Source organism: Scomber scombrus, chromosome 15 (assembly GCF_963691925.1).
Source record: "Scomber scombrus chromosome 15, fScoSco1.1, whole genome shotgun sequence".
NCBI classification, from domain to species: domain Eukaryota; kingdom Metazoa; phylum Chordata; class Actinopteri; order Scombriformes; family Scombridae; genus Scomber; species Scomber scombrus.
The window spans coordinates 12631690-12645703 of NC_084984.1; the positions used below are offsets into that span (position 1 = coordinate 12631690).

At 37.6% G+C, this 14014-nt stretch overlaps 1 protein-coding gene across 4 annotated transcripts in view; it reads right to left on the reverse strand.

Moving 5' to 3' along the window:
* Positions 1 to 10074: 10074 nt before the first annotated feature.
* The window catches only part of nup214 (nucleoporin 214), a 32928-nt gene continuing 28988 nt past the window's right edge, over positions 10075 to 14014 (reverse strand). For 2 of the 4 annotated variants that reach the window (XM_062434763.1, XM_062434760.1), the window contains exons 35-36: positions 12972 to 13005; positions 10075 to 10987 (exon numbers count right to left, since the gene is read on the reverse strand). In XM_062434763.1, the coding sequence (XP_062290747.1) occupies positions 10951 to 10987; positions 12972 to 13005 (71 nt within the window). In that variant the 3' untranslated portion in view covers positions 10075 to 10950. Of the gene's footprint in view, positions 10988 to 11111; positions 11171 to 11994; positions 13006 to 14014 lie in introns of those variants that run through there. The other 2 variants (XM_062434761.1, XM_062434762.1) reach the window with 2 other exon arrangements.

The following is a 14014-nucleotide window of genomic DNA, read 5'->3' on the forward strand; positions in this document are numbered from 1 at the left end:
TAGATGAAAGTGAAAACAAGAGTAAACCTGAATAACTTTAAAATATGTAGATGTTTCCAGTGCGTCCCTTGCAGTCACCAGATCCTAAAGTACTGAACACCTACAGCAGAGTTTGGACCAAACCGACAGTGCTCTCTATACCACCATCATCGAACCAGCCAATGAGTGAATATCATTTGGAGGAATGCTGTTCATGACACCAATAAATTTGGTTAATTAGAGAATCTTTGCCAAGGACCATCAAACAAGTTCTAGCAATTCGTAGTGAGAATCCATCTTCTCAGGCTTCAAGTTATGCGCTTGTGTCCGAACCAGTAGTGATGGGACCGATCAGCATCGTGAATCCAGCTGCCTCGCAAGGTAAGATGGTGATGGACAGGTGGTTCATCTGATCACCTGCCAAGTATCTTTTGAAAGCACCTGCCTTTTTCCAAACAGTTTCTATGGACAACTTCTCAGATGGTTCTATGTCACAAACCATCTGACGTGTCAGGTTAAATCCAAATGATTTTTACACAAATACATTTTGAAAGTGTTTTTTGTAGCATCTCGGCACATTGAACTGCCAACTCTGTCAAATACAACACACTTAACTTCATTCCCACAGGCTGTATGGGTTGTAGCTGCTCCAGTAGTGAGCTAATCTTATGTTGAATTAAATCAAAGAACGCTTGTGGCGATTGGCTGTGAGCATAACTATTCAAATCAAAATTTTTTTCTCAATCTGGGCACAAAAAATGAAATGCAGGTATTGTTTGACTAGAGATATTTCAATACAACTTGGTACTGGATTATTTGCGTCGACACCTTAAAAGTATCAAGTACTGATAACCGGCCCTACACACTATTGTCTATACAACAATGGAGAAAGCAGGTAAAAAGAAATATTCAAATGTCTGCTGTGTGAAGAATGCCATGTCCTCCACCAGTCAGGATGAGACTATTATCTTGCCTCTGTCTCTCATTATTGATTCATAGATGTTTTTAAAGGCTATTAATGGATTCATGATATGATTTTGGAAGGATTTTCATTCGTACACTTTCAGCAACATTCATATTGAAAGGATAAGGCACCATTCTTAATCTAATTGTCACCAAGTCCCATGAAAAGATCAAAACCAACAATCCATTAGTCTGTTTCAATAGTTTCTGTGTCTGAAATGTAAATCTTTAAAAACGGGAAACTAATACTATATATAAAGAGCTGAAGTGAGACCAGAACATCCGGGCACTGCTACAGGAGTAAGACAACTTCATTCAAAATCCCAAATTTGTTATACCTCAAATAACTAGACGTCCAGCCTTGAAAAATAACTTTACTCAACGGTATGTTGTGTGGTCAACTCCATATGTCTACATAAGGATGGTCATAAGAAACATTCATTCATCATTCAATCATTATTTATTCAATATGTTTTTTAGCTTGTTTAACAAACAGTTTCACATGAGCCATCATAGAACATAAAACATTACCAGCTTGACAGAATGAGACACACAAGGACTAAATGGTGTGGATGTTTTCTAGACAGCAGAGAAGAGAGCATTTGGTGGATATCATGGATGTGGAATTAAGTCAAATTACAATACATGTTTTTTGTATGCTGACTTTGTTTTACTTTGTTAAAGTCATAAATGTTTCAAATTATAATAGCAAGTGCTGTAGTGGATGCCAATTTGCCTCAGAATATGTAAAGTAAACCCTGCAAACATACTTTATTTTAATCAGAAAGACCAACGAAAGGAATGCTCACTGAGAAATTCAATTGACAACTAACGTAGGCACTGCAATTTTTATTTTTTATCTGGAGGAAATGGTGCATTTGTTGGGGACTATTTTCAGCTGTGGATTAATACACAATTTGGTGTGCTAGTGAATATTTAAGGTATGTGGGATTGTCTAAAAATAAATGACAGTGTTTATCTTCATCACAGTGAAACAAGTATGTCATCCATGGCGCGAGTGTGGCTCATTAAAGTATTTTTAATATTTCTTGGACGACAATGCAGGTCTATGGGACAAAGGTAAACTATATCAAGCTTTGGCTACACATCCTTGTTAGTAGGATCAACTGATTTGTTTTAGTCTTTTCATAGGATTTCTTGGCAATATGAAAATGAAAAAGAAAAAGAAAAACTATCCCCAGCCTTATCCCTTCATATGCACGACTGTTGAAATTGACAGTTTATGTGTATGACCCCAATTTGTTTATGCATTTTTCTCTTTAAAAGGGGATAAAAATGTCACAGGAAAAAGTATAATTTATTTAAATTCTAACAGAGCTACATTATATAAGATTAGGCCCAATGGAGCAATGACTAACTCTCAGTGGCTTGGGGAACTTTGTACCCAACCAACACACAATTTAGTGGGTGAGATGAATAAAAATGTATGAATCTGAGTCAAGTAATTGAAATGCAAGATGGGTACACAGGTATGCAGAGCAGCAATGAAAGTAGAGGAGATTTTTCCCTTCTGCACTACGATTCCCCCATAACTCTCTTCGGAGTTAGAATTGCAAAGTCCTTAATTTTTTCATCACATGGTATATAACGTTACCATATTAAACACGTCGGTAAGGGCTTAAAATTAATCTGTAGTCTACGGCGTATGCAGGGAGCTGATATTTTCCCTTTCACGACAGGCTCAGAGAGTCACTGCAGATATGGAGGACATTGACTTTTAAGACAAGCTTGGGATTTAGCCACCTGGGCTTTAATGAGAGCTGTGAAGCAGAGGGGACAGAGGGGCTGTTATCGAAATAGCTGGCACTACGACACGTCCATATATCAAACAAAATGCTCCATGTGATTTCAAGGGGAATACATAAGTGTCACTTTTGTGTGTGTGGAAAGGTGTGTTTTCATTGCAGAGTCCAGCTGACTCTGTATGTGTCATGGCTGGACTCCAGTTTCAGACCTGCAGCCTATCCTGGTCACATTCCCGAGCTGCACATTCATATCTATATTTATACGGCTCAGAGTAGCTGTTAGTATGTTGCAGTGTCTTCCTGCATACAACCACCTGTCACTAATTGTAATACCACTGTATCTTTGGCACCAGACGTTACTATTAATACTTCCATTTTGCCAGTGTTACAAGTCAAACAGCTCTCTATCATTCTCTGTGATCTGTGGGCTAATACTGGGGTTTATTAGGCACTGATCCATAGAAGTCTACTGGCTTGGCTATTTTTTGCTTTATAAGACTTAAGTTTTTACCAGGATTGGATATAACTTTGGGGCAGGATTCATTTGAACCCTTATATCACTATTTAATCTCCTTAATTTAATAAAGTTACAGTACTTGAAAACATGAACGTATAATGCTTTTGAGTCATCTGGATATAAAGAATTGAAAGATATATTTGTGAAGATAAATTACTCTTGACGAAATCTATCAATGAAAATTGCCTGATGGAGAAAAAAAAGTCTAATGGAAGCTGGGTAGAGCTCCTTAACATTTCCTGAAGATTAAAATTCCCTATGCATTTTGTATGAAGTCATTATCATAGTCTGGACTTAGACGAGGTTTGAGACTTTCTGAAAGCACTGAGTAATGATACAGCAAAAACTACATTGTGTTTGTGTTGTTGTCTGCTTTCAAGGATTCCGAGCCAGCCAGCACAAACAGGAGAGATTATTGAAATGAGGAACAATGACACATTTTAACGGAGCAGTTTCCTTCTCTTCAGTCACATGCTGGCTTGGAAACCAGACAGATCTGATGCCACAGAAAAACATTGGTCAGCATTATGGCCAAGCTAGATTGCTTACATTGCAATCATTATAGTTACGTAAGAGATCGGTTAAACAACATGTACATCGAGGCTACATCAGGATTGTCAGACTAATATAAGCCTTGAAAAAGGACAACAGCTATTTACTATACAGTAAAAAGTCATTTCCATTTAAATTAATGATAGCCATTAAACACTGAGCATCCCACAAGCTGGAACAGTGGTACTTATAATCAACCTTTAATTGCCATCAGTGTAATTACAGCATGTGATGCAGCTGGATATCACACCTCCCACACTCTGCCAAGGCTTTTGTAATAAACCCAGACATCACAACCAGGTCCTAAGGGAAAGCATCTAGATCCTTTACACGGTTACAAGCTGAACTACTTCATAAGAGTTAAATTGAACACCTCACTTGACCTGTGCCTGTCTTGTTCATAATTAATTTCTGTGCATATTAATAGCTTCACTCACATTAATAAAACATAAGACTTAGCCCCCTTTCATTCCACAGTTACTTTAATTTCAGCAAAGTTGTGCAACTAAAAGGAGCTTACAAAAGGTTGGGAAAATCCAGTAGGATGAGGGAAAGTCTAAAGAAGCTGAACAAACAGAGATAACGCAATATATTTTGAATAATTTCAGGCCCAATTATAAACTTGTTTAAACCAAGAGAACATTGATAATTCTGTACACCAGCAGTGTTGATGTGCTATTGCAGCATTATTCCAGGTGCTGACGTGCTGCAAGGTGGTGATATACAGTATGTTCACCTCGTATCTTCCATCATGTTTTTTGGCTGATTAGCCCACCTACTCCCAATTATATCATGTATTTTATCATGAGTGTTGAGGATTTTCAAGACACATCAACACATTCATTCATGATTGATAACAGTAGGGACAATATGTGAAACATTCTTCAACGAAATTCAAGGGTGTGGCCTGTCATGTCTTGCAATTCCACACATATGTGATATGTGTAGCGCCTCCATATATCAACAACAAGCCTTGCTGACCTCTTAACAAATATACACTGAACTCTGGTCATGTTTCATCAAGTAACTTTCTAATAAGGCAACATTTATAAAAGGGAGATTGTATAAGTTGTAATTAATGGCTTTATTAATGGCTAATACATAATTTAGTAATGCTTTACATTTATAGATCAATTACAAGCCATTAACGAGAACATGTTTTCGGTTTTCAGGTTATAAATACTTTCCCTTTAGTAATAATGTTGTTACAAACGTTAATTCAGTCATTCAATCCATTAATAAATGCTCATTGGTTTGGTGAACGTGTCAAAACAAGTTATTAATTCAGGAATTTATTATTACTTATTTTGGACTTGGCTAATTTAGTCTGCATCAAACAAATTAACTGGCCAAACTGAAGTAAGAAGCTACAAAATACAAACAGCACCTCATCTGTAGGTTAGTCTTTAGAAAGCACATTTATTTTCAACGTTTTATCTTGCTGTTTTTTTTTAACCATTTACTAACTGAGCTAAAGCCAAGCAACAATATAATAAATTGGATCAGACACCAAGTGGGATGCCATACTCACAAGCATTAAGCTTTAGTGAACATTTGACCTTTGGTTCCATTGCTAATCCTCTATGACCGAACAGAAGAAGGTGGCTGGTAGTTTGACCCCATTTCTGTTCAAATAAAGGTGTTATAAAGGCATGCAGATGAGAGGCAATGAACTATGAAAATCTGTGTGCGAAACAGATACAGCCCAGGGAGCTGTATGACAAACACAACATTCATACAGTGTTGAGCTAAATTACTTCAAATGTCTCATTAACAGACCATTAAATTGTATTACTCATCAAAAAATAGCGAACAAGAAAATAAGTTCAGAGTGGATATGGATGTAGTTAATTTATGTTTGCCACATTTTTCAACACAACTGCTGACAACAGCAGAGTTTAATGTGCATTTAAATGCAAGATGCTTACTAAGAAAAAGAGGGGAAAGTCCTCGGCTCAACAAATAAGAAAATTACACAGCGCCATAAATGAGATTCAAGAGCTCAAACTGAAATACTCTCAAAAGGATATTGACCTTATAATGAGCGAACCAAGTCTTCTGCTCTAAAACAGATTCCATAAATTATAACAAAATCACTGCAGTCAAATAAGCCTTCAGGACGCTGGATTAGCTATAATCAGTGTGGAAGAACAACGCAGTTACTTTTAGGATCTGTTCTGGCGAAGCAAGGGAAACCTGGTTGTTGACTGAGACCAAAGCTTAAGCTCAAAGTGAATGCCTGCACTGTAAAAACAGGGAATGCACACCTGAGTGAGAAATTCAGAGGTGATGCTGGGAAGTCGGGTGTGGCTCAGCTCTTGCACTTTAAAGGACCTTTTGTGGCCAAGAAAGGGGCTAACCTCAACTGTGCTTCAGAGCAGATGAAAGAGGACTTCTCATGACGGTGATGCAAGCAGCATGTTAAAAGTCCTGCTGGTGATATACTGTAGAAATCTCCTTATTACGACAATGAGGAAAAAGAAGAAAACATACCAAACATAAATTATTTACCAAATAGGATAGTTTTTTACTGCTCATTGTGTTAATTCAAATATTCCCTAATGTTTACATATGAATAACAGGAAAAGAGTGGAAGGAATCAGCTCTGTCTTTAGAAACCAGAGCAACTCTGTGGACCTAGTGATGCTCAAAGCCTCCCCCTTGACATCTGTGATAATGCCTAACATCCATGATCAAGTCTATTAGATAAGACTGTAAGCCCATTGTCGCTAATCCATCCGCATGCAGAGTAAGTGTTGAAATTGAGTTGCATGCACCTGGATGGGTTGTGGAGATGGGCAAGGGAGCTCAGACTTCATTTGCTGGGGTTAGGGCTCTTTTCCTGGACATTATGTGTATGCTTGGGAGACTAAATTGGGGTTGCATTAAAATGAAAACTTTCAGTGGAAAGCTCCTTTGAAGTATCAGGATAAGTAATGACACTGAACTGCATAATCCCTGTTAATGGGTTAAAGACAGAGAGGGAAAGAGTGAAAGAGGAACTGAGGCAGGCAGGGAATTAAAGGGTGGGAGGTTAGAATGGACCTAGTATAGTGGGCCATGAAGTGGTTCAGGGGTTGTACTCTCTATACAGCTTTTTAACCATGCCACTGACACAGCTCTGTGGCAGTATCATGGCAATATGTGCGTCTGTCAGTACGCTGGTTGTTGAAAAATCTCAGCAAGTATTGAATGGGTTGCTCTGAAATGTTATCAGGCTTGGCGGCCAGATGATGTATTCAGATAAGTTTTGGGATCCTCTGACATCAGTAGGTTGAAATTTGTTTGGGGTTGTTTTTTTAATTATAGAGACAGAGAGATGACAGGAAATGAGAGGATAAAGAGTTGGGATATGACATTCAACAAAGGTATGTTGCAGTAATGTGACATGCATCTTCACCAGTGGGCTATCTAGTGGGTTTCAACTCTTTACTTTTCAGTCAGATCCCAAGCTTTGCACTTCACAATCTGAGATGCTCTGAGTTGTAATGTATCTCAACTTAAGTTTTTGTCATGCATTATGTTCATGTCAATGCTGCTACAATGCTCAAAGCTGTGCTTAGCATTTAAGCACGAATGCCAGTGTGAGCACGGCCTAACATTCTGCAAGTTAGTAGCACCAGTTACTGCAGGACTGGTGTGTAACAGCCGTTGAAATGGGCACAAACACATAGCTGGAGGTGATGAGTGGCACACGATAAAAAGCCAGTTCTGATATGGTCAGAATTCAGTGCAATTTCGACAGTGTGTTGTGTTTAAACACAGGTAATAACAATGTCATTTAAAATAAATAGAAATTAAATATGGAGATGCAAGATGAGCAAACAAATGCAAATGTTACCAAGTATTTCTTTTGAAATGACAGAAAACAATAAAATGGGATTTCTGCTTCAGCAACATATGGCAACCTATTTTAACAGTACAATGTAACTAAAGTTAACCTCCGACTCTTGTGGATTTAAAGGAGCGAATCGTTTTTGCATCCAATTAACTTTATTATGGGTGTATTAAGAAAAGTCCAGTGTTTGTATACACAAATTAAATTACAAGCCTAAAAAAATTCAAACTATTCATACAAAAAAAAGTTAGAGACCCTATAACTTAAGTAATAAGTTTACAGATTTGGGAGTCTCAAAATTATGAATACAAGTGGTTTCAGTCTTATTTTTCTAATCTGCAGAGAGAGCAGCTCTTCTATGCAAAGAAGAGCTCATGGCCTTGATTATTGTAAAAATATTATTTAATCTGGTGAAATCTTTCAGTCTTTTAATGACAGTAAGAAGACCCGATGCCATTCTCCAAACAGGGAGAAAGCAACCCGCACTGCACCAGTGTGCAGAGAGAAGAGAAACTGGGAGTGAGGTCTCCCTTGTCTGTTAGTGGATTATTGGATTTGGATTATCTGTGTGGACAAAATTACCCATTAGGGAAAATTGTAGCATGCGCTTTACAGAGGTGCTGGTGCTCGCAAACGCTTCAGATAACGTCAGCCTGAACAGCCTGGCTGGTACATTGTGTACAGTATGGGAGACACTTGGGTGACCAGAATCAGTGGCATTCACCAGTTCACGGAAATGCCTCAGGACGCAAAGGGATGGGTGCACGGGGGAGTGCAGTGGCACATGAAGAGATGATGAATATGTCGGCAAAGCAAAGCAGGATATGCTCAAGAGCTGCTAATCATCACTCACTGTGGAGGTGGGGGATTGGGTGGGGGGATATCTGAGAAAAAAAAACAGAATGAGGGTGGGGTTGGGGGAGGGGTGAGGGGTGGTTTGGACTAAGCTATTTTTATCTGGATTCCATAAAGACAGCTGCCATCCTTCCGAGTGTCTGTGAGACTTTCCTGCACTTTCCATCACTACGAACAGCGGCACAAGGAAGAAGAGAGAAGCACTGTTGCCGTTTAGTATTTCTGTAATATTTGTGGCATAATATAAAATAAAATAAAAAAAATACACTGCCTTTTATGCTTTCATAAAGGCCAGTTGTGGAGTGGGTGCTGAAAATCTCATAAGCTCATCCGCTTTAGCTGAAAGCATTACAGACTTTGGGCTCTGTAACTGCCTGTGTGCCTCTAATCTGCCAGTGTTCGACTGTAATTCTTTACCTGAGATATCATAAACTGTATATCTGGTGCTGATGACACATTATTCTGATGATGTCATTATATGTCAGACAATAATATAAAAGCACATTTCTTGATGAAAATACATACATAGAAGTGATTTATAGCCATGACATTTTTGAGATGTGGACGCCAAAGCTGATGGTTCCAGTCTGTTGGGAACTGTTTATCTATTAAAGACCGGGGAATGTGGATTTCACCACTTTTAGCAGGTGGCTTGTTCAGGTCACGCGTTACGACCCTGACATTCCCGTGCCACTTCAGAGCAGTCAGGACCTCTGCCATCCGTTCGGCGTGAGACGCCAGATAAGGGTCGACAGAGTGACAGTGACATGCTCCACAGTCATAATCCGGGAATGTAATTCTGTCGCTGGTGGCCACATGCCACAACATCAAGGCCCTGATACAAGCCATAAATTCCAATCAGCGTTCTCCCACAGTCCAATTAAGCTCTGTGGGTAACTCAATGAATTACTTACTGAAGATGGAGCAATGAGCTGCATATCAAGAAGGGTTCAGCATTAATTAATGAACCATCTAAACATGTCCTAGAGGTAACTACTGTGCTATTCTTCATGCCACCTCACACTCAACTGAGTATTTAAAATGGGTTGATATTCATAATTAATTCCTCTGTATTAAGCAAATACAACACATTTCCCAAACATACAATATGTTGAGATGTATTACTATATAGGATGTTTAAGTTTTATTATTAAAACAATTCAATAAAATGTTAAACAATCAGAATAACTTTCCACTTTGTTACATGTCGATAACTTGCATATTGAAAACTTAATATGCAATTATGTAAAAACTATGTCCAAATTTTCTAGCTACAATTTTTGTTACTAAAATTTGCTGCAAGTAGCAGTCCCTTAGTGAATGAAGTGTTTTATAATCAGAAAATAATTTGTTTGCCTTTGTGGTTTTCCCTCAAGAAATGTGATCATGATCATTCAAAAGAATAACTCCTCTATGTGGGCCATTCACATGGTTACATTAACCAATACAGTAAATGTGGGATTAACAAAATTTACAGTGATAGAAAGCCAACCACTCTTTTTTTCTGATGAGTATGAAGAAACACGTATAAATAACCGGGAAAAATATTGAAATATAAAAAGTTAATTGTATTTAGACTAGACAAATATTCAGTTTGAGAAATTCCTTTTATTTCCATGTTTTTCATGTAAAAAATATACAACAGTGGGATTACTGCAAAAAATCAATCGAAAAAGAAAATATATATATTTTTTCATTTAAACTAGTTTTTTCCCCCCATTGTGGTTCAAGCTGTTTAATTTTACTACATTCCACACAGGTGTACATTTTTGATTTACATCTGCTCAAGACCGTATTGACAGATAGAAGTGGAGTGAATTGTAATTAATGGAGCCATGCTGCAAAACCATTTTACAAATGAAGAGATACAAAATAAAAAAACTGGTTTAATGGAACTTGTTTAGACGTGTGAGCTTCGTGTTGTTCAGATCCCGTAGACACGATGTAAAGCTGCATTTATCACAGTTTCAAAAATATTCAGCGATGCAGTAAGCAAAACTTAAGCATAACTGACAGTCATGATGTAAGTATTATGAAAATAGGTCTAGATTTTATGTGAAATAAACTGCAAAAAAACAACCCCCCCCCCCCTATGATCCTGAACCCATTCATATAAGCCCATCTTTGGATCAAAAACTGAAAATGTTATTATTTACATGCATTGAAGGATTCCTCACACTGACTGGTCTTATGTTGTATGGATATCAACTCTTCTTAGTACTGCCTTAATACTAAGATCAGTGAATGTAACGACTTAAAACCTTCAGTTAATACACAGAGACTTTAAATAGCACTCTGCTAGTTTCTTAAACTTGTAATTTCTATCTTAAATATGCAAAAGTTCTCAACAATGACAATGCAATTTGGCTTCTACTTCACTTTATTCACCCGTTCAACACTTGTCCAATTGTGTGGCACAAAGAGCTTGATTACAGAAAGTACTGTAGCAGTGGCGTCCAGCTTGTGACGGTTTAATAAAACTAGCTTCTCCAACTGCCAAATGTTTGAGCGCCTGACCTGGAAGAAGAGCAGACAAAGCAGAAAGGAAGACTTTTGAAAAAGAGTTTCAACCCTTGAAACATCACTCACTCGTAGTAATGCAAAGAAATTGCTTATTTATTTCCTCTCCCATAAAGCAGACCTTGTGCAGGGGTTGTAGTCAGATGAACTTCTTGTCTCTACAGATTTGTAGAACTTTGCCTGAAATTATATTTTAGGTCTCAAGACATCGAAAGATACCAAATATTTTTATACTGAATCACACGGAAATGTGTATAACACAATGTACAAGACCTATACAATTGTCCATATAATATAATGGTGCAGTTACTAATGTATTAGATTGGATTTGAATATTTTAGTCAACATAAGAAGAGAGCTTCAGTAAAGTGTTGAATCTACCAGGCAGATGATGTTAGTGATAGAGGAGTATTAGTTCATTTAAAAGAGAACGAGAAGAAGAAAGGTGAAATAGAAACAACGAGTGGAGCTGGACTGACCGCTTCATATTCAAAATGAACACAACATGGAAAAAAAAAAATCTATATATTTACTTTCTTCTTCATAGAGAGGTAATAGGCTTAATGTGCACTGATGTGCATGCAACTACTGCCATCCAAATCAATGCAATGTTTAACTGTGAATGATTGTAGTGTTCCATGAATATACATATGTACATGCGTTTGTGTGTTGGGTAGTTTTTAGCAAAAAAGTGCAAAAAAGTTCATTTATTTTGTTTTAATTTCACAATCAATTTCACAACAATTATGGTAAATTTGGTGCAATGACTTGTCAGTAGCAATTTTATCATACATAGAAAAGTTCAGTAATCGGATCATAATCATAAGAATTTTTTGCAAAAATATCGCAAGGGCTGAACTTAATTTCAAATAACATTGTTTGATTGTTTGAATTCATTTCACTTAAATCTCATTTTTCCACTATAATCTTTTTCAAGCATGACAGTATTGGGGTGTTCAAATGAACAGGACATTGATTGATGATAGGTGACATTGATTCCCCCCCCTCCTTTTGACTGGTTTCGGTAAAATATTAGAGCCTTTTTGTGTAATTGCTAGAAAATTAGTGACCAATCAATTTTGCTACAATCCTAAAAATTGGTGCAAGCTGACAAAGCGACACAATTAGCGTAAAGCTAAATATAAGCAGGAGACGCATAATAAAAACCAACAAATGAGTGAGAGGGAAGGATTATTAACAGCATGTGAATGTCTCCAATAAGCTAAACCTCGTCTCCACACGGCCCTGCACACTTCAGAGTGCATTCCACTGGAACACACCCCGGGGAACACTGGCTGCCATGTGACACACAGCAGCGAACAGCGGGAGAGGAGAGGAGGCAGAAAAGGAGGAGAGACAGGAGTGGGATTGAGGGATGAGCGAAAGAAAGGGAGAGGCATAAGATGGGAATGATAAAGTAATCACAAGGGGGCAATTAGTAAGGGAATGCTACCAGAGCATTAAATCATGCACCAACCATTTCAGGGACAGCGACTTCCCACAGAGGTAAGAATTATGAGCCACAACTACACGCATCTGAAACTACTGCATGTTTAGTATGTGCATGCAGCATTGTATTTATAGTTTCATTAATTGATTTTTCTTTTTGAAATATCATTTAATGTATATTCATTTCTGTGCTTTTATTCAAGGTTGAGCGTGCCAGACAGAAAAACGTCACTGCATTTTTACAGTGAAAATGCAATAAAACTAAAGTCGACTTTAAATGAATAAAGGAAAGAGAAAAAACAGAGAAGTGGAAATAAATGAGGATAGATGTGTTTGTATTAAAATCGGAAAGGTTCTGTGGGGGGCAGTGTTGTGGAAGAAAAGATGTGAGTTTTTGAACAGCGGTGTTCAAACACCACAGGAACACTGCCTACAGGGAGGAAGGGAGAGATGTGGATCTGTCTACTCATCAGTTCATACACACAGAACACACAAAAAAAGGCAAAAATTAAAACTAAATGTATTGACTTACTGGTTTGCAGCCCCAAAGGTGTTTCCAGGGAATCCTACAAAATGGAAAAAAGATGACATTATTACTCGAGCTGATAAGCTGGGTGATTCTAGGAATAAAACACTGTCAATGTGGCAAAAGATGAAAGAACAACAATACTAATGCAATGCTGATTTCATAGCACGAGTCAAAACTAAGAAATACATCTGTGGCTGTGTGTTGTGTACGTAACATGACCCGACACAGGCAAATCTTTGACACAGCATTAAGGCCAGTAAGGGCTGCACAAATACAAAGGTGACTAAGCAAAGAGACTAAAGGGAGAAAAATAAACACGTCTCAATTTAAACATTGTCATTTATTTAGAATATTTTGTTGTGTAATGTAAAATTAACAGTAATAATTCAACAATAAACAATATAAAATAACTTGTTTAAGCTACCTGTTGGTGATGTGCTGTTTGCTGAAAATGCACTTAGAGCCTGTCGTTTGCAGCTCTTCATTAGACATCATCACACTGGCTATCTCTGCAGTATTTCTAACTGATCCGCTGAACAAACCTCCAGATCTTGCTGTCGGCTTGTTTTTCGTTGAAGAAAAGCACCGCTAACGCTAGCTCAACTAACCCAGTGATAAATACATTATATGTTCTATAAGTTCTTCATAATAAAAGCCTTCCTTTAGTTTACCAGTGGAAGACTTTTAATATGAATTAGCAGCAGCAGGACGTGTTTGCATCGGCAGTAACTTAACACAGATCCAATATAACAGAAAGTGATCAGAAAACAGCAAAGTAAGGCTGATATCTGAAAGTACAAACAGAAACACTGGAGAAACATTTCAAGCGCATTTGCGTCTTGATTTTTTGGAAGGCTCATAAGGAATCTAAGCACTGTTTATTAGAATTCACAGTACAACCTGCTCTCAAAGTAATGACATTTGGTCCTGAACGATCTAACATGAATACGTACTTAGTAGTACCGACGTAATTCAGTTGATACCCTTAAAAATACAGAGACTAAAAGCAAAAGGGACTTTTTTTTGTACTGATGCTAGATTTTTAA